Source organism: Thalia democratica, chromosome 2 (genome assembly GCF_965202585.1).
Source record: "Thalia democratica chromosome 2, ktThaDemo2.hap1.1, whole genome shotgun sequence".
In the NCBI taxonomy this organism is placed as follows: Eukaryota; Metazoa; Chordata; class Thaliacea; order Salpida; family Salpidae; genus Thalia; species Thalia democratica.
The window spans coordinates 64,716,280-64,738,750 of record NC_139166.1 but is presented as its reverse complement, the minus strand read 5'-3'; the positions used below and the strand labels follow the sequence as shown (position 1 = coordinate 64,738,750).

The window sequence follows — 22,471 nt, the reverse complement described above, 5'->3', positions numbered from 1 at the left end:
GTAAAAAATAAATTATTTTGAACTATATACGGTAAAAATATACGTAGAAACATTTATTAGTTCAAAAATCTAGGTATTTAAACTACAAGCTTTTTATTCAAACTTTTATAAGATGAGTACAAATAAAGTATAAATAAATAGAGTATAAGATGGACAGCAAAAAGTTTTTTTTGAACTTAATTCCAGGCTCTCTGATTTTATTCCAGGTTTTTACAGAACAAGTTCTTTTTAAGTTGACTTAAAAAAAAACGGATTTTAAAAGTTTAAAAGTTACCGTATTTTTATTGTTACCTTTAAACTTTTAGAGAAAACCCTTTAAGTCTTTACAATAAGATTGTTTTAAAGACAAAGTAGTAATTCAAAAAAAAAATTAAAGCTGCTGTTTGTAAAAAAGAATACATTAAATTTTGTTATTGCAAGGTAAGTCGAAAATTTTAGAATAAAAAAAAACAGTTCAGAATTTCATATTTTCTCAAGAAAGAAAGTCATGCTCAATGGTCATTTCCTTAAACTTCTATTATTTTTGGCCTTTTTGATTACTAAAAATCTGAAAAGTTTAACTTAAAAAAACTTTTTTCAACAACTTTAAATATATATTTTTATGCTAGATTTACTTTGAGGAAGTAACATAGCAGCTTATTGTTTACCCAAAATTAATCCTCGGTTTTAAACAATCATGTTAACTAAATTTTAGCCACTGTAATGCAATTAAGTAAGTCTGAGCAACCATTTTTGCAACCAAATTGTTGTAAATTATTTGAACATTTACAAGTAGAAAACTTTGAACAAATTAAAATAAATTTAAATATAAAATATTACTTTTTTTGTAGCATACTAAATGTTGTTGTAAGTGTTATCAACCTGTTCCTCCTTTAAATGAATATTGTAAAAACTTAAACATCACAACTTAGGGTTTTCTGAAAAGAATATGGGTAAATGGTAAACTTTAAAGGGTGCACGGAAATTCAAATTCGTAAAAAATGTATAACGGGCCACAACTAAAAAAGTAACATATATTTGAAAAAAATTAATACTGTTTATGTACGACTAATTAATAGCTATAAACAACTTTTTATAACATTTTTATTATTTTCTGAAATATAGCTAAATTAGATTTTAAAATGACTTTTAGACTTGTTTTTCAAGAAATATTTTTTTCAAAAAAATTGTTTGTAGGTATTTAACAAAACCTTACAAATATATATATATATTGTTAATACAGTTTTCAGATATATATTGTTTTTGAGTTGTGGTGTTTTAAAATATTTTTAAGGCACTTAAGTTGACATGTAGCCCAATTGAAAAAAGGGTTATAACACATTTAAATAAACAAAGAAAGATTTGTTTAGTTACTTTAGCCTGTTTACAACTAGGCTTATAAATATTTACTGATGTTTTTCTTCTTTTATTGTATAAAATCTGTACTTTGTACATATACAATTTTATTACATAGCGTTTGTGATAATTTCAATGTTATTTAAGTAGCAACGTTTGGTGCATATTATTAACACTTTTGTCTCCATGGTAATAACAAGCTTACAGTCAGTAGTGCAGAGACAAAAACACATCTGTAAACAGTTCGAGGTGTTCTGTAAACTGTGTTTTACAAGTAAAACACTTTGAACAAATTAAAACAAATTTTATTATGTTTCTTTGTGGCAAACTAAATGATGTTTTACTGTTATCAAGCTGTTCCTACTTTTAATTGATTATTGTAAAAATTTAAATATCACCACTTGGGTCTTCTAAAAATAATATGGGTAAAAGGGTGCATGAAAATTCAAATTCGTAAAAAAATACATGAAGGGCCGCAACTAAACTAATAACATACATAAGAAAAAATAAATGCTGCTCATGTACGGCTAATTAATAATCATAAACAACCTGTTGCAACATTGTTATTTTTAGAACTAGTTTTTACGAAATACTTTTTTTGCAAAAAAATAGTTTGTAGGTATTAGTAACAACTACATACGCATTTTAAAAATATATAATGTTTTTGAGTTTTGGCCCTTTAAATATGGTTTAAAGAATTTAAACAGACATTGTAACCCATTTGCAAAACGGGTTATAACACCACTCATATGAAGAGGGATAGGCTTATAGAGTTGTTTTTGCCTTTTCACAACTAGGCATACAAATTAATTCTTGATATTTTTTCATTAATATTCCTTCTGGATTTCAAAACTTTTTAAGTATAAAATTTTGTAACGAAGCGTTTGTGATAATTTCAATGTTATTCAAGTAGCAACGTTTGGTGCATATTTTTAACACTTTTGTATCCATGGTAATTACTAGCTTGACTCAGTAGAAAATATGAAAACTGAAGTTCAGCATTATAAACAACTTTTTGCTACATTTGTAGGTTTTTTAATGCCTGTATTAGCTAGTCTTACAATTTAAAAACTACTTACAGTTGTGATACCAAAAGTTAACAAAAAAAAATTCAACATCGTTAAAAGTACTAAATCTTGAGCTGGTAAAACCTAAAAGCTTTAAAATATCAAATAAAAAATACTATAAGATGATTTTCCGTAACGAAAGCTATGCTAACTAAACTATTATTCAAAGCTAAATTAAACTGGCTTCTTTTATTACACTCAAAAAGCTTAAATTAAGTCCTATTTGAAATAAAAGATTGAAACTTAAGATTTTAAAAGTAACAAAAAGCATTATGAACTTTTAAAAATAATCATCAGTTTAAACTCAAAAATGTATTGATTAGATTAATTAAATTTAAGTTAACTAAAACACATAGAGCAGTAATAAAATTTATTTGCCATAATAACTATTTTAACTAAACTGATGATAAAAATAAAACAGTTAAGTTCTTATCACTTTAAGGTTTTGGTTTACATTTTGTTCCTATAGTTTTAAGTTAACGTTGTTGAATATTTTTTGAAATGTGGAATAATACACCAGTTCAAATAAAACAAAATTTCAGAAAACTTTTGCTAACACATAATTATAAGAGAACTATGTTAAAAATTCCTAAAAAAATGGTAAACATTAGACAGTTTAATAAAAAAACTTAAAATATATTTTAAAATTTTATACGCTAGCAATTTTTTAAAAGTCTTTTAAAAGATATAGTGTATAAATTATACAAATGTGAAACTAAAACAATTAACTAGCTTTTTCATGAACTAATTTTTGAATTAACTCTATAAGAGGTGCATAAAAAAATAGCTTGCTTAAAATAATACTTAATAACTTAAAAATTGTATACCACTTTTAAAAAGACAGTTTTACACAAAAACAACCCAGATGAGTATGACGTCACAATCACAGCTTGAACCCACTGTGGATGGCGCAAACGCCGAAGGTCAGGTTTTCAAAAGTGACCGCTTGGAAGCCGGCATTTCTGATGAAGAAATATTAATGTGAAGTTTAGTATTATGATAAATTTAAAAGTATCTATTGAAGCACCGTTTAAAAACTCAAACTTAAAACAACATTTTTTTAAACTGAGACTGGATTGTTTTTTTTTTGTGAAATTTCATCCAGGTTTTTTAAAATTACATGTTTTTGGGACTATTTTTAGTTTAAAGCTAAATTTAAGGTATAAAAACTGCGTTTCTGGTGAAGATGATGGAAATATTTAAAATAAGTTTAAAGATAAAGCTTTAAGCATCTATTCAAGTACACTATTGAAAAACTCAAACTTAAAATAACTATTTATTCTAGTAAAGACAAAGTGTGCAGATCTCTTTAGTAAGATCAGTGTTGAAAATATAGTGAGCTGTAAGTTACGTTTATTTGCAGTGGTAGACAGTTTAAACCATAAAAAATTTAACAGCTACTATTTAAATAAAAAAATAATTACAAAAACTCAGACCTGATCATTACACTTCCTTGTGTAAAAAATTTTAGTTAGTATACCTGAATCAATATAAAATTTAAAAAAAATAATACAAAAAAAAACTTGATAAAAAACATAGCTTTGTTTCAAAATGGACCACAAAATACAACTTATATGGTATCAGTAATTGTAGAAATAGTTATTATAAAACACACAAACCTGATCATGTCACTGAACTTTTCTTGAGTGGGAAATTTGGCGATGCTCTCAGCCAAGTACTGGTAAGACTTCCAGTCATTGGCCACGCATTCTCCCATAACCGGTAATACGTTGAATGAATACTGCTGGTAGATACTGTTGATTTGATTGGTTTAAATATTATATTATATGATATGGTTTTATTGGTTCAAGTTTTATGTGGTAAAATTTTATTCGTTTAAAATTAAGTTAATTGGATTAGTTTAAATAAATAAGAGCTATTTGGTTCGGCAAAAATGTACTTTGGTACAACTTGATTGGCTTAAACTTGATGTTTTGTGATTTAAATGGTTTATCTCAAGGTTTATTAAAGTGGCAAATTTCCCCCCTTTAGGATATTTTTACTTTACTTTTTGCCTATCCTGTATATGCTGGTAGATACTGTAAATACTTGGGTAAAATATTTTTGGTACGATTTGATTGGTTTAAATATTGTGTGCTGTGGTGTGATTGGTTTGTAAAACTTTAAGCTGAAATTTCACTGGTTAAAAACCTACGTGTGATGAGATTTGATTGTTTTTTGGTAATGATGGTCTTAGAGCTTTTATATGTGTTGATGACAATCAAAAACCTTCAACTCTTTATTTGGTGATTAGCATGGGATTAGACGTATTTTGTTGAAAACTTTTAACTTTAACTGATTTTAAAACAAAACTAGTTCTTTTACTCTTTTTACAACTAAATAATTATCACTAATTGAGGCACTTGTAAAGCATGGGGTTTTATTTTTTGTTTTGATGAACAAACCAGCATAAACAGAAACTTAAATTTTATTTATTTAGCTCAGATAAAATACATATTGTTATTAATTTTCGAAGTACCTGTTTAACATGGGGTTTTGAATGTGGCTGAATTCCAAACACAGAAATCTGCCGCCAGGCTTCAGAACTCTGTAAGCTTCTGAGAGTACCTGAAAATGTTTATATTTAAATATTACTAGAAATTAAACTTGTAAAAATATACTGTTAATCAATATAATTGTAATGGTGTATACGAAATTAATGGTGTATAAACTGAATGATAGTTATAACTAATATAATGTTAATAACAAATTATTTAACTTAATAATGATTAACGAGATATAAATAATACAAAAATTCTAATAATTATTGTCTACCTTATCTTTATCTGTACAGTTTCTGATACCGAAGCTAATGGTGTATGCGTTGAATGAATTGTCTTCAAAAGGTAGATCGTCGGCACTACATTGCTTCCAATTCATTTCGATACCTGGTAATAAATTTATACGAAACTTTTATAAATACATTAGAATTTAATTAGGTACAACTTAGTTTAAAACTACTATAGCTGGGTTATCACCAAAAATGTTTCCAACTCATTTTAATTGCTTAATGTCTTACAACCAGCTTTAAATCGTAATATATCTATACATTTAAGTTTTTCCAAAAATTTCTCAAACTAGTCCGAGTTTTTGGCAACTCTGTGCATTTATAATCAAAAACTCGCAGAATAAAATCCTCACTAATTTTTAAGTTTTTACTGATTATCAAGATTTTTTTTACACTTTTTCTAAAAAATTTTAAATTCTGTGTTTACTTAAGTACCTTGTGTATTATAAATAAAACAAACAGGTTTCGCAACAGTTTTGGAATTTTAGCCTGACAAGCACCGGTACAGAGCAACTTTAAAAAAACTAAGTTTCTATTTATATTTATTATTTAATAAGATACTTATTATTTCAGCTCGGCGCTGGACTAAATCTTCTCTTACCCTTACTGTAACCTGACATTTTAGGTGTCACTTTTGTTTTTACATGACATTTTCCCTAACCTTCGTTGATCGGCGCCTAGTTAAGCTTATGACCATTTGAAACAATGTAGCCCAAAACAAATAACTTTTTTATACATTTAATCTTTTTTCACTTCAAACTTTATGGTTAGTATCACATAAGTAGTATCATAAAAACTTGATCTGTAGGAACTTGAATTTTAATGTTCGTTTAAAAGTACACATTTGACGTTTAACTTTCAGTAAAACCGAGCATTTCAGTAAAAAATGAATGTAATAGTTAATCAAAAAACAAGGTCATTCGTACCAACTTTATAGTGGTTCTTTTTGGCAAGTTCAAACATTTGAAAAAAGCATAAAATCCTAGTTTATTTTTTTTTGTAAACTCTAAACGAGACAACGCATATGTCAAGATTATACTACATACTTCAAGAAAAATTAGCATGTTGTTTATGGTAATGATCAAAAGCGCACAGATTTGTTTTCGTTAATGGTCTTTGCAAATTTAATACCAACTTAGGCAGAATTAATATAACATATTTACACAGGGATTCATTTGTAGTGCACTCGTCTGCGTGGTCCAAATAACTCTTCTTACCAGTTATAATGACTGGTGTAAAATACGTCTCTCTTATATATGTAAAGTAGAGCATACATATGGTTAAGAATTGCATTGTATTTTATACAAATTTTGAACATTGATTTTTGTTATTAATACTGCGTGACGTCACTAATGACCTCAAAAGCTTTTTTTTGAACTTTTTTTGTTGGTTTAACGATCACAGTTTTTTCTTACTTTTTTCTAACAACAATCATTACGCACGATCTTGCAAACTTCTTTTTGAAAACTATGAAATTTTGTGAAAAATTTGTACTGACGAGTCACAACATTTTGCCAACATTCACTGATTAAGCCTGATTCGCAAACATTGAAACAGTTTTGTAAAAAACAGTTATATAACTAAAAAAAAGTGATTGTGAAATGATAAAAATTAATTGAATGAGAACTTTCAAAATTACTGTACTTTAGAAACTTATATAAGCCATTGCTCAAAAAATATTTAAAATTTATTAAAAAAAAAAGGTTTGTAGGTATCAATTAGACCTACAAACACATTTATTATTTTTTTTTATAGATATTACTTTTTGAGTCGTTGTATTTCCGATTTTTTTTTAAAGATTTTGAATTGTCAGTAACAACAATTTAATTTCTTAATTTAAATAGTCGAGCACTCATTGAAAATGAACAAAAGACGAACATTAATTAATAAAGATACTTAACCACTTCACTGCTTGAAAAGATGTTATAAACAGTATTTATACGTGGATTTTAAGGGCAACTTTTCTAATAAGTTTTTGGGAAAATTATTTTTGCAGGCCAGACTTGTTCGCGAGCCGCGTAAACTTAAACATAGCATCAATAGCATGTAATAGTTGTAACGAACTCTTCAAAATCAATATTAATACAAAATTACTATTTATAAGCACTACTGTGTACTGAATACAGAAGCAAACATTTGTCATTATAATGCTGATTTGAACACACAACACGGTTTCAAGCTGAAGCACACGTTCATACTTTAAAAGAACAATTTGAATTTTATTCAATTAAATTTGAGACTAATTTTATAACTGAATTGTTATAAACTTTAACTTGACGGTCCACAAGTTTCGGACATCATTTTAAAAGTAATAAAAAAAAAAAAAAAATTAAACATGTACACAAAAAAATATCTTACCGCCTTCTCAGCTCTGTCAATGCATTTCACAAAACTTGCTTTTTTAATTAGCCAATATTTTTTAATTAGTCATGTGGTAAGATCATACACTTTTTAGCTAAATTTAAAAATTAAACGGAAATTTGAGCAGTTTGCATATTAAAAGAATAATCAAAAAATATTTAAATGATTAAAATTTTAATCTAACCAGATTTTTCAATGCAGTAATGAAGCAAGAAAATAAAAAAATTATGAACAAAAATATATGTGAACAGGATTGCCAAAGGTTTTTTTGTAAATTTTCCTAGTTTTTTAAAGAGCAAGTTTTTTGCTCATTTTCAGAATAAAAATAAATTTAAGGTAAAAAATTGTTTATGAAATATTGAAAGGATGATGTATGCTACTTTAAACTGAACTTTATAATAAATAAAACTGTGAATCATAAAAAAAAACTTTTATTCCATATGATGTTTTTTAAATAAAATGAAAAATGTATTACTTTACATGTAAAATTTTCAAATTTCAAGTTTTTTTCTAAGTTAAGCAAAACTGCCAAATTCCATGTTTTTTCAGGTTGTTTGGCAACCCTGTATAAAAAAAAAAGATTTTTATTCTAACCGGCTTTCTCAGCTTTTTCAATTCCGTACTGAAGCATGTCTTCGTTGATGTCGCAAACGGTGACATTCTTCCCGTGCTCCATCCCAACTTTCTTCACGAACCTCGTCGCTATGTCGCCTGTTGAAGTGTCGTTAGTGTTATTATTAGAAAGTTGAAATGACATTAGCGTTATTATTTGTATCATTATATTTTATTGTTTTTACCGCGCGCCATTTATATTTTCTAAGGACCTTTTTGCAATGTCGCCTGTTGAAGTGTCATTATTAGTTTGATAGAAAGTTGAAACGACGTTAGTGCAAGTCTTGACTTAAGGTAAAATGTTTCTGGTGTTTGTTTAGCATTAAAGAGTAAATGTCGTTATCGTTAATTTAGATGCAAAATTAAAATGTTTCTAGTGTTAATGATGTTGGTGACATTTGTAGGATAAAAAAAGTTGAAGTGTCAACTGTTAAAATATAATAGTTGTTTATTTATAAAAGAGCAACACTGCTTGTTTGATTGTTCATCTAACATGTTTAACACATTTTGGCCAAACAATACTAAGTTTTAAATTCAAGAGAATATAACAGTAACAGTTAAGCTCAAGTTTATATATCATATCTTTAAAAATTTATACAAAACTTTGTAACACAGCGTTTATGATAAATTCATTGCTATTCGAGCAATAAAACTTGGCGCAAGTTATAAAATTCTATATTTTAATAATGATCTTAAAATATATTAACTTTTAATGACAATGTCATTCTTGCTTGCAACTGAACGAAGGGGACAAATAGAAAACAAGGTTATAAGTCATGCAACTGACACTTGTACTTTATCAGGGCAACAATGGATATGTATCGCAATTATAGTGTGGTTAGATGTTTTGACCGGATTTAACACCAGGCTTCAAAATAAGGTTGAAAATCTTTATAAATTACTAAATGTGGTTTTACTCTTAATTTATACAAAACTTTGTAACATAGCGTTTGTGATAATTTTAATGCGATAAAGTAAACCATTTTGGTGCAAGTTAAATGAAAACTTTTAAAAGTTATTGTTTCCATAGTAATTATAAGTTTTTTCTCTTCAAGGATAAATATTAATTATTAAATTGATATAATTTATCAGCTTAAGTGAAATAATAAACATTTTTGTAAAGAATTTGTTTTATTATAAACGATGATTAACATCTCCATAAAAAAATTAAAAAAAATTAGGACAAGTAAACAGATTGCTTGCATTGCAAAATATACATTAATACAAACAACACATACTATATTTTAAATACTTTTATCTAATAAGTTAAGTCTTTCTGAAAAATTGTTGTTTTGAATCTAAAAAAAAATTCTTTGACGTAAAAACCACTGGTCTAGAAAACTATTAAGTACTTTATTCAAATATAAACGACTTTTAAAATTAAATGTATTATAAAAGTTTAATTTTATTGTATTAGGAAAAAGTTTATTACTGTTTTAAGCATTTTTTTTCATAATTAATAAAGGTAAACATTGTAACTTCTTTGCATAATGATACTTTAAACTTTGGAAAGTATTTGCATTAAATCATATTTTAACAATATCTGTAAACATTGAAATTTATCCAACAAAAGCATTGGTTGCATGAGAATTCGAGTTACAAAACCTAAAACTCTCATTAATTTTTAAGGAGAAATACATATTTATATCCAAACAAAACATTAGAAGGTCAATTTACTAAAGTTAATGAGCCTAAAAAATGCAGAAAAATAATCCTAACAACTAAAAATTAGAAAAGTGCACCTATAAAAATTTGGCAGTTTGAAAATAATAAATATATATCAGAGGGTCGGGGCACCACTAAAAGTCTTTCTCTTGCCGGACTTGCTGAAAAGTCTTTGCGGATCGCGTATCAAAACAAATTGATTATAAATTAAAAAATTGTGATGGGAAAATCATCCATCAATCTCAACTATAAATCAGAAATCGAGTGAAAAACACATTTGTTAATAAAAATCTCAATTCTATTTGCACAAGCGTATTTCTGATGGAGTGCTGCATTACAACATTACCAACATCATGTGTCGTGATAAATTAAACTTTAATTGTACAATATATGTGTGTTTGTATTATCCCAGGATGATACCAGGCTTGCAAATTAAGTGTAAGGAAGCATTAAGTCGCATTACAACGAGCTATGTAGCTAATCTTTTTATATACAACATTTGTATCACAGTGTTTGTGATAATCTATTGTAATAAACACCATGATACTAATGTTGTAATGTAACCAACTGTTAATGAAGCATTGAAATGTGTTGCTGTTGAAACTGTCGCTATGCCATATATATACAACATTTGTATCATGGTGTTGATGATAATTTCAACACTAAACAAATAAATCATTTTAGTAGAATAAAAAACATTGTGACGGGATAATCATTCATCAAACTCTACTATATGCCAAAAAACAAGTGAAAAACGCGTTTGTTAATAAAAATCTCGATTCTGCTCGCACAAGCGTATTTCTGTTGGATTGTTGCCCACCAACAACATGTGTCGTGATAAATTAAACTTTAATTGTACAATATATGTGTGTTTGTATTGGCCCCGGATGATACCAGGCTTGCAAATTAAGTGTCAGGAAGCATTAAGTTGCATTACAACGAGCTATGTAGCTAATCTTTTTATATACAACATTTGTATCACAGTTTTTATGATAATATATTGTCACGAACACCATGATACAGGGTTACCACTCGTTTTTTCCAAATTTTTTCCAGGTTTTCCAAATTTCTTCCAGGTTTTTAAAAGTACACATTTTTGGGTCTATTTCAAGTTTGAAGTTAATTTCTATATAAGAAACTGTGTTAAATAGTATAAAAACACTGAAACGATACTGTAATACTGTAAAGTTACTTTAAATGTGTTTTTTAATAAAAAAATTTGATGATGACAAAAAAATCTTATGTATATAATAGATATTTTCTCAAATCGAAACGTTACTACTGAAAATGTTAAAATTATTAAAAATTTCAGGTTTTTTTCAAAATTTCTCAAATTCCAGGTTTTTCCAGGTTATTTTTTCCTAAATTGTTTAATTTCAGGTTTTTCCAGGTAAAGTGGAAACCCTGATGATACCTATGTTGCAATGTTGTAATGTAACCAACTTTTAATGAAACATTAAACTGTATTGCTATTGAATTAGTCGCTATGCTATTTATATAAAACACTTTTCAAGTAAATCATTTTAGTGGAATAAAAGAGTTAATTCAAAAACTAATAGTTTTAATGGTAATTATAACGAGCTAGTTGATAAGAACTGTTTCACTTTGATTTTTCAAAATTAAAAGTTGAACATTAATTACTTTGTATCTGGCAAAAATAAGTAGTAAATTTATTTTGTATTCAAAAACAAATAAAATGTGGTCAATGTCTTAACAAACCAGTTTTTTTAAATCGTTAGATGAGTAACTAACAAAAAATATAGCTTATTTTCAAAATGCAATAAGAGTCAACTGCTTAATATTTTAAACTATTTATATACGAAAATTTGTAACACAACGTTTGTGACAACTCTACTGTCATTCAGTATATCATTTTGATGAAAATGTTATATGTACAGGGTTGCCACTAGATTTTTCAATTTTTTTTCCAGGTTTTAAAAATTTCTTCCAGGTTTTTAAAAGTAGACATTTTTGGTCGATTTTTAGCTTAAAGTTAAGTTTAAATTCCAGATTTTTAGTGATTTTTGTTCAAAATTCCGGTTTTTATTTTGCTTAAATTGTCAAATTCCATGTAAAGCGGCAACCCTGTATGTAATTTTAAAACTTATTGTTTTCACGGAAATTTCTATTAGAGTGAGATAGTTGATAAAAACCTGCAAATTTTTTTATGACAATGTCATTCTTTCTTGTTTTTGAATGAAGGGGACAAATGAACAACAACGTATACATAAGTCATGCAGATGACATTTTAAGTTTATGAGTGCAACAATATTCATTGCAATTTAGATATGGTTAGTTTTTAGCCTAGTTGCATAATAGGTCTTCAAATAAGTTAAATAGTTCATTGTTAACATCTTTAATGATTTTACAATTTTTATATAAATAATTTTGTAATATAGCGTTTGTGATAGTTTCATGTTATTGAAGTAAAAATTTTGGTGCAAACTTAATAGAACAAATTGAAATTTATTTTTTCAATAGTGATCATAAATCAATAGTTAATATCTGTGAAGTTTGCTCTCTTTAAAACACATTTTAGTTACTAAATTAAGTATTATTTATCAGCTTAATTGAAATAAATATTTCGTGCATTACTCTTCAGTTGTTTATTAGTCAATAAAATAAAGCTTCAAATCCAGGTTATATGGTGAAAGGTAATCAATGTAAAATGATAATAATGAGCAAAGGGTAATTTACAATACATAAGTACTTCTAACTACAATGCAACTAAAATTAAAAAACATACGTAACAATTTATAAAACAATCTATGAAAACAACGAAACAGTATAATCAATTTTTTCATGTTTACATAATTTAGGTTTTCTTATTAAAATACATATAGCGTTAAGTTTAATTGGATCAAAAATGTTAATTTTTTTTAAATAATTTTAAATCTTTTCAAATTATAATTACTTGCATAATCAAGGTTAATAACTAGGCGTTCTGCAACAGCAGATCTTTTTTAAGCATTTACTACTCTTTTTAGGTTTATTCGCTATACTACTCATTTTACGAAATTCATCAATACTTTTTGGAATATGTTCTTTTATCCTTTTACTAAATTACCTTGAAGTCTGTGAAGATAGTTACGTCGGTTTGATTTCAAGGCAATTCGGTAAAAGGATAAAAGAACATATTAAAAAAAAAGATGAATTTTGTGAAAGGAGTAAAAAAGAAAATCCAAGCGTATTTCAGAATTTCTTTTTGAGTGTTGCATGATGAGCACTAACAACATGTATGATGATAAATTAAATTTTAATCGTAGATGTGCAATTATATTAGCCAAGGTTGGTACCAGGCTTGCAAATTATACGGCAGTTAAGCTTTAGTTATATTTCATTGAGCAAGACGGCTTAACTACTTATATACAACTTTTGTACTACAGTGTTTGTGATAATTTCAATACTATTCAAGTAAATCATTTTAGTGTAAAAAAGAATTTATTTAAAAAACTAATAGTTTTTATGGTTATTATAACGAGCTAGTTGATAAGAACTGTTTCACTTTGATTAAAAAAAAAATTTGATCATTAATTACTTTGTATATGACAAAAATAAATATGCAGTAAATTTATTTTGTAATCTAATAAAATGTGGTCAATATCTTAAGAAATCAATTTTTCAATTTGTTTAATTTTTTCGAATTGTTAGATGAGTTAGTATTAAGAAAATGATACAAACTCACATGAATAAAAATTCTCAATTTTCATAAAATTTCAAAAATGTAAACTATAAAACAAATAGAATACTATTTAGAATTCGTTTTTAGTATAAAATGTGTATTTAGTACAAGAAAGTAAAATAACGAGTTTAAAAATATAAGATGTAACGTTATAAGGCGTTAAATCCTGGAGATCCTGATAAGCTAAGCTTATCGGAATGTATATCACAGATGTTCTTGTGCTAAAACTTCTTGTGTGAAACGCCGTTAGTCGGAATAAAGTTTTAGCACAAGAACATCTGAGTTTAAAAATATCAAGAAAAATACTAAAATTTTGTAATTTTACTTGTTACATACAATAAAAGGTATTTCTTTAAATAGTATTCAAAACTAAAACTGCTACATTTCTTTAGCAATTGCATCTTAAACACACAACGAACAAACAGGTATATTTTTTTATAACACTAATTAATTAATTTAAGTTCTTCAAAAATTCAGTTGGTGTAAATCTAACAGTAAACATTTTTAACATTTCAAATGATAAAAAAAGATTTAATAACTAATTGTATTCATACTATTTTAAGTGCACGGTTGATACTATGTGTTGTAAGTACTTATTACTTTATATTTTTTAGTTTAATAAACTTTTAACTTGGTTCATTTCAAAGACTTTTACAATAACAAAGCTACAATTCGAACTTCTTATTATAAAAACAAAAAAGTATAGTTTTTAATAATTTCATTATAGTATAAGCATCTAGTATAAAGCAACTAGAGTTTTAAAATTAGCCTTTAAAAGTTAAATAAGCTAAAATAGTATAAAAATCTAACATATTATTTAGCTCAAACACTTCTGTGCGCACTAAATTCAATTTTTCATTTAAACTACTGTGCACAATGATTTAAACTTCAAAAAATTCAAGTTAACACAAGGTTTTATCATACCAATTCGATCATCAGACCACAAGCCTTCGGTAGACTGAGACAGGGTTGCCACAGATCAAGCTGAAAAAATTCCTGACTTTTCCTTGCTTTTTTAATTCAAAAATTTTTAATTACAACCGATTCACGACGTAAAAGATTTTAATTCATTCCAAACATTAAATTAGACCTTGAAAAAAAAGATGAGTTGCAAAAGCAAATATTCTAGAAAATAACATTAGGGCAAAACAGTTTCTAGCGATGATAAATTTTATTTTAAGCGCATGTATATATTAAATTTCTAATTTTTTTTTAAACCCCCACTTTTTCTACTTTCTTTTTCGTATTACCTGACTTTGCGGCAACCCTGCTGAGACCCGGGTTTCGAACTTGTCTCACAGCTTACAAAAGTCCAGTCTTACGTGTAGACTTTCACCAACGCTTTCGGAAGTCACTCTGTTGACTTTCGCCAATGTTTTCTTTGATCGTATTCAAAAAAATTAGTTAATATTCAAATTTTTAGAAATTACAAAAACAAAAATGAAAAGTTCACACTTGCAAATCAAATATATTTTTGTTTTACCCTTCACAGGGTTGCCAAGGGTTTTTTTCCAGGTTTTCTGAAGTTTTTTCTAGGGATTTGAAAGTACAAGTTATTTTGTCTGTCCATTTATGGTAAAAAAATAAATTCAAGGTAAAAAGCTGTTTAACAAGTATAAATATATTAAGACGATACTGTAATGCTACTTTAAAAGTGCTTGATAATAAATAAAAACCAAGATAATCCAAAAAACATATTTCTGAATATAATAAATTTTTAGTATCCAATCTAAATTTAATAATTTAAAAACTATTTAAAATTCCAAGTCTTTCCAGGTTATTTTTGCCTAAATTGTTGAACTCCAGGTTTTTTAGCAACCCTGCTTTCATATGTAAAAATTTTTGACAAATAGGCAAAATAACTAAACTAGTAAAAAAAACATTAGTCTGTATTTGAGACAGTAAAAGTCTATAAATATTTTGAGTAAGTTTTTCTTAAACATCTTGTATATTGCTTGCAAAATGCCACTTTTTTAAATAATTAAAATTCATGGCTTTCGTTAGTTTACATAGCCCGGGTTCAGACCAGGCTTAAAAATTGAAACTAAAAGAAGAATTTGATATTTTTTTCGTTTCTCTATCTATATTTACAAAATTTTGTAACATAGTGTTTGTGTTAATTTCATCGTTATTCAAGTAACAAAGTTTGGTGCAATTTTATTCAAAGTTCTACCATTTATTGCATTCATGGTTAATATAACAACACAGTTAGTACCACATCTGTAAACTATTACAGGATAATTTATTTCAAGTTTATATATAAACAACTATTAAATGGGGTATATTAAAACTAGGTCAAATGAAAGAAAATAACATTTTAATTTGATTTTTAATTAGAGGCTATTTTATTATATTAAAAAAGTAATTGTATAAAATTACAATATATTTTACGATTAAAATTGCTTTAGAAGAAAATTAAATAATGAATCACAAAAAAATACTTACTTTTTAAGAATTTTCAAATTTTTTCAACTGTATAAAAGAGCTAACTTGATAAAAAATATACTATTTGTTATTGTTCAATTATAACATTTTTCTAGTCTTTTTTTCAGCTTATCCATAACAAAAAATAGTTATCTGAGCAAAAATAAAGTTATCTGACTCAATGGGTATACCTAAAAATTAAAAGTAAAAAAAAGCTTGAGCGCCAAATTTATATTTTTGTAAAAGGAAAATATTTATAGAAAACATTATTTATTATAGAAATAACAAAAGTTTAACTCACAGACATTCAGTTGCAAATATGTGTGAGCAAATATATTTATTTTCAAATTTCATAAAATTAAAGATCGATGTCATCGTTGATTAAATAAACAACTGGTTAATATCTTAAGTTATAAGAAAAGTTATCCAACAAAAGTTATTTTAAGCTGTAATGAATAAAAAGCTTAAACCACTTATTAGTTGCTTCATTTGAAATAATGTACGCCTAATTTTTAATAAAATTAATATTCAGCTCAAGCTTATTTGGACTATTATTGCGTTGTTATTTCTCATATATCACTACTAACCCCAGTTTAAACATAATGTACCACATAATTTAATATTGACGCGGGTCATGATATTCAATATTGGCTTTAAATAATCAAAAACCGAACTTATACAATTGCATCACAGTGTAATTATTTTGAATATTTGTAATTGTCATGAAATAATATCACATAAACAATATATCAGCTTTAACCGGAGACAAAATATCAGAAAATAAGTTGATCATAGTTTTATATTTCATTAAACCCAGGATTAAACTGAGTTCACAAACTACCGTTTTGAAAAAATCATGTTAGTGTTACTCAAAAGGTGCTTAAAATTATATACAATTTTTGTAATGCTACGTTTGCGGGAATTTAATAAAATTCAGGTAAAATATTTTTTTAATGTTATTTTACAGAAAACGTTAGTTATTTAAAATTTTCAAAACTTAAATGTGTGATAAAATATTCTTACTTTTCAAAAAGTTCTTTGAATATATCAAGTCGAACTAGTTTTAAGCAACCTACTTTAAGTAGGACAAAACTATTTTGATGTGAGCTTTTAATTTCTTAAATTAAAAAAACTTGGAGGCAAAGTTAACGAAATTAATTTATTTAACATTGTCTAAATTTTTATGAGTTTCTAGCGTAGTTAAATTAAAAAAATATTTCATCGTTTAAAGTTAAAAAAAACTTTTTGCAACGTGCATATACAACTTTAAAAACGTTAATTGTTTTGAAAACAGCAGATATTTTAATAATCTTGAAAAACTTTTTTGATAAAAAACTATGTATAAAGTAGCTTACTGAACTAAAAAGGCGAGATTTTACATTACCAAGCAACAAATGAGCAGAAATTTTTGGAAAATCACTTTAAAACTGTAAATAAGTTTAATTTATGTTGAAAATTTAATAAAAAAGTCTTATTTCTAAAAAAAACAAATAGTTCTTATAATTTCTTCAACTTTTTTTTTATAAAAGAACCAGCAAGCAATTGCTAGGCTGTTTTGAAACATTGACATAATAAGTACTATAAATTAGTTGAACAATTAATTACACTAGTATACTCAACAAATAAGAAAAATAAAAATTAAAAAGTTATAAACAACTTCTGCTAACAGCATTTGAAGCTAAATTAAGCTAGGCTTTTCAAACATTGACTTAATATCAAAGTTTTATAGCTTATCATAACATACAAAAAATAATTCATGCTAATAAAGATCATGAGTAATAAGACTCACCATACATGTAAAAGTTATATTCATTGTCAAGAGTTTTACTAATCTATAAAAAATAAGAACTATAACATAACCTTAGTATACTTAGACTTGAATTATTTACTTGATATACCATAACTTCATGATATAAAAAAAAAATCAAATTTATTTTATTGCTTAATGCATTTATTCTGTCTAAAATCAAGTTGATAAAATACAAATCACAAATGACGTACGACAATTTTCAGGTATTTATAACAACGATTGAAAAGGTACTCAGTTTACTCAAAGCTAATGACGTTTATTTATGTGAAACACTAGATTTTAATCATTTGTAATGTAACAAAGTAAGCCTGGACATATTAAGTATTCCAAATTAATTAAATTTGTGCAAATTTTTGAACTTTTTAAGCGGAACAAACCTAAACAAAAAAAATGAGGCAACTAACTTGATGACTATAAAGATGACTTTTGTTATCAATTTATTCCTATACATTAGTAGTATTATAGAAATTTTGATTTTATTAAACTCTTCTAATGCTACAACAATTATATGTGTCAAAAATACTTAAGCTTAGCTTATTTATAACTGAGTAAAAAATATTTACATCATATATCAATAAACTTTTTAAAGTTTTAAGTTTTGGCAGTAACATTTTTCAAACAATTTAAACTTCCATTTTATGTTTAAAGATGTATAACTATTCTAATATTTTTCACATATACAGTAGACTACCGCTTAAGTACGCACTTTTTTTGGTACGCATCTCGCCTTAAGTACGCACTTATCTAGAAAGACAAAAAAATTTCTAAATTTTCTTAGACTTAAATTTTTTTTAAAGACTTGTTCCATATAGTCATACGCTTTCCATCCATTTTTCTAAATTTTTCTAAAATTTCTAAATTTTTTTTATTCAAAAACTTTCAGAATATCTGCAAAAGAAAGGCTAATTTTAATGTGACATAATACAAAACTAGTTAACCACAAAAACTAGTTACAATTTTTATAAAATCAAAATAAACATATAAAAAGAAGCAACAACAACAAAAAAACTAAAGTAAAAAAAATAATGAGCATCTTATCATTGTGCACTTATACTATAAATATTTCTACTGATATAAACTTTCTTACAAAAACAGTCCTGAAACGTTTTTCTTAAAAAAAAAATCAAACACTTTTTAGCTAATGAAAATTATAATATTTGTATTAACTAAACTAAACTTAGCTTGACTAGCATCATGTAGAAACTAATTTAAAAAAAAAAAATCATTTTAAAATCTATTAAAAAATATTGCAGATTAGAATTATGTATTAAAAGTATTTAAAATAAAAAGACTTGTTTATTTGGCTTAATTATTTAGTGGCTAGTTGTAAGAAAGAAAACAAACAACTAAATTTCTTAATATACTATGTCATCAAAAAGTAAGCACTACCCGTGCTAAGTACGCACTTTTTGGTCGGGTTCAATTTGCGTACTTAAGCGGTAGTCTACTGTATCTATCTATTTGACCATAAACAATTTACAAATTTAAAAATACAACTTCATCAGTATTGTAAACAAAACATAATTCTTTATTTTCCATATAGTATTATTTATCAAATTTTTATATTAATATTAATAATTTACCGTACTGAAACTGACCGCTTATACAGCACATATGATATTATTATTAAATTTTTATATTAATATTAATAATTTACCGTACTAAAACTGACCGGTTACACAACATATAATATTGTTATTTAATTTTTATATTAATATTAATAATTTACCGTACTAAAACTGACCGGTTATACAACATATAATATAATATTATTAAATTTTTTATATTAATATTAATAATTCACCGTACTGAAACTGACCGGTTATACAACATATAATATTATTATTTAATTTTTTATATTAATATTAATAATTTACCGTACTGAAACTGACCGGTGCCTCCCGCCATATCGATAAGTTTGGTGTGCTCACCCGGGTTCAGCATCTGCATCATTTTGTCTTTCCAGCATCTGTGCACACCTGCTGACATGAGATCGTTCATCAGGTCGTAGTTGGGTGCAACGCTGCTGAAGACTTTCTTCACTGTAGTATAATAAGCAAATAGTTACCTATCATTGGGTAATAAAATAAGTTTATGTTAGTAGTAATACTAGAGAGTTAATACGTATTGTTTTAATCTAACAGTGGTGTGCACAGTATCTATACTTTTGTTTGAACAGTGTTCAAACAATTTTATATTATAAGGTGTGCACATGATATGTGTTTGTATGAACAGTCTTGTTTATATATTTTTATTATTTATTATAGTGCACAGAGTAGTTTCCAACTTCTGTGCACACCAGCTGACATGAGATTGTTCATCAGGTCGTAGTTGGGTGCAATGCTACTGAAGACTTTTTTAGTGTGCACACTATTCTATATATCAGTGCACACCTGCGCTCATCATGTTCGTTCACGAGGTCGTAACTGGGTGCAATACTTGAGAACTTCTACTTTACTATAAACAGTTACGTATCATTGGATAACACAACTACAATACATTAGTAGTAATACTAGAGATTATTTTGTAGTAATTTAACGGTGGTGTGCAGAATATTTATAGTTATGTGTGAACTATTAAAAAAAAAACTATAAACTATATAAGGTATGTTTTTGTGTGCACTTCTGCCGACATGAGATCGTTCATAAAGTCGTAGCTGGGTGCAACACTGCTGAATATTTTCTTCATTTTTGCAATATATTTTTATCTAAGATATAAGAGGTACATAGATGTCCTAAGCATGGTTGCCACTGATCAAGCTGAGAAAAATTTCCTGACTTTTTCCCAAAATTTTCCTGACTTTTCTAAATCAAACTCTTAAATTAAACTTATTCTAAAATACATAATCTAACACTTGAAACTATATAAAGCTGTTCAATATGTTAATAGAAAATTTTTGCAGTATTATAAAGGATATTTTACTAATTTATACCATATGAAGGCATTGGAAATAAAATTAAAAATTTTATTAAATTTCTAGGAAAATTTTGGGATTTTTTTCTGACTTTATAGGACTTTTAATTAATTTTCACCATTTAAAGGCTTTGGAAAACAAGGAACTTTGTAGATTTAAACTGACAAAATCTGATTTTTTTTTAAATTTTATCAAATTTCCTGAATTTTTCTGACTTTTTTTCAAAACCCCCCATTTTTTCCTGACTTTTGTAATTTTTTTAAATTTTTCCTGACTTTTCCTGATTTCCTGACCGAGTGGCAACCCTGCCTAAGGTTGGACAATCAATACTAGCCAAAAACCAACACATACTATTTTTGATGTAAACATACACTTGTTCTATTTAGTTTATAGTTGCTTGTTTTATTTTGGTGTGCATATACAATGCATTAAATCGTAGAACACCTTCTTCACTGTGGCGAGTTTATAAACATATTGTATTATTTCAAAATGATTTTCACTCAGAAAGTCAACACTTATCGTGTAATTATATACATTGTATTATATTGATTATAAAGAGTACTGTAATATGTACTACAAACAGGGTTGCCACTCGTTTTTTCAAAATTTTTTAACAGGTTTTCCAAATTTCTTCCAGGTTTTTAAAAGTACACTTTTTTGGGTGTATTTTTAGATTAAAGTTAAGTTTAAGGTAAGAAACTGTGTTAATTAGCATAAAAACATTCAAAAGATCCTGTAAAGCTACTTCCAATGTGTTTTTTAATAAAAATATTTTTGATGATGACAAAATGTTTTAATTTATGTGTTAGATTTTTTGAGTCAAATCAAAATTTTACTACTAAAATTGTCAAACTCCAGGTTTTCCCATGTAAAGTGGCAACCCTGTACAAATGTTAAATTTCAACCACCAACCTTTTCCGACTTTCTCCTCCTTCTTCACTTGCTCGAACCCGAAATCGACGTAACCCTCCCCCGATTTGTTCGTGTGCTGACACCTGGTGGAGCAAACCCGCAGCATTTTCTCACCACCCCTCAGCGCGTTCCTCGTTGCCAGGAACATTTCTCGTTTAAATTAAAAATTCTGTGAATAAAATTTCATTTCAGTTAAAAATTCTGCGAAAATTTTGCATAACTTTACAGTAAGTCTTTTGTGAAAGTACAACATTTATTTACTTATTTTTTATTATCACTCAATTGGCTGTGTTTATTTTTTTTACATAATTTAAAGTTATTAAAAATACAGTTTTAATTGCAGCGAAAACAAATTTTCAAGCATTTTTGTAACTTCTAAAACAAAAAGGTTTAATAACTTTTAAATATATTATTCTTAAACTATAACCAATTTTATATTAATTTATATAAAAGTTAATTTCTTTTTAAACAAATAAATTTTTAAAAAATCTAAAAACAATGAAAAAGTATATTTTAAAAACAAATATCTAAATATGCTACTTTCAACAACAGTAAATATATGCATATTTATAAATCTGCATAGACTCTTTTATATGTATCGAACTTAAAAGTTAATAAATTGCATTGTTGTAAATATTTCCATTTGTAATACCAAATCGTTAAGGCAAAATGCAGTTGAAATTAAAAATAAGAAACATAAAAATCTCTAAAAAACAATAAAAAACTTGACGTTTCAGTTTTGTAAAAAAAAAATTGTCAAAAGGTCAATTTTATGAAAAATTGTATTATCGTAGTTCAATTTTTAGAAATATTTATTTATAAACTTAAAACATTATGAGTAAAACTTTCGTATACATTTTACTACAACAAATAAAATGGTCAAACTTTTATTTACACAGTA

General features: G+C 26.4%; 1 protein-coding gene across 2 annotated transcripts; it reads right to left on the bottom strand.

Annotated features, from left to right (window-relative positions):
- Positions 1 to 2,757: 2,757 nt before the first annotated feature.
- LOC145849696 (ubiquinone/menaquinone biosynthesis C-methyltransferase UbiE-like) lies at positions 2,758 to 21,735 on the bottom strand. 2 transcript variants are annotated; one of them, XM_082954717.1, is made up of 7 exons: positions 21,571 to 21,735; positions 19,622 to 19,786; positions 8,146 to 8,262; positions 5,178 to 5,290; positions 4,882 to 4,970; positions 4,022 to 4,156; positions 2,758 to 3,364 (listed from the first exon to the last, which is right to left on the bottom strand). In XM_082954717.1, exons 1-7 carry the CDS (start codon positions 21,716 to 21,718, stop codon positions 3,286 to 3,288), a joined length of 846 nt encoding a protein of 281 aa, XP_082810843.1. In that variant the 5' UTR covers positions 21,719 to 21,735; the 3' UTR covers positions 2,758 to 3,285. The 2 variants fall into 2 exon arrangements, with proteins under 2 accessions (XP_082810843.1, XP_082810844.1); XM_082954718.1 differs by having other exon boundaries at positions 19,637 to 19,786.
- Positions 21,736 to 22,471: the final 736 nt, after the last annotated feature.

Coding starts and splice junctions, on each gene's coding strand:
- LOC145849696 (XM_082954717.1), bottom strand. CDS start 21,718: ATGTTCCTGGCAACGAGGAACGCGCTGAGGGGTGGTGAGAAAATGCTG. Junction 19,787..21,570: donor GGAGGAGAAAGTCGGAAAAG/GTTGGTGGTTGA, acceptor ATTATACTACAG/TGAAGAAAGTCTTCAGCAGC. Junction 3,365..4,021: donor AAGTTCAGTGACATGATCAG/GTTTGTGTGTTT, acceptor TTTCTTCATCAG/AAATGCCGGCTTCCAAGCGG.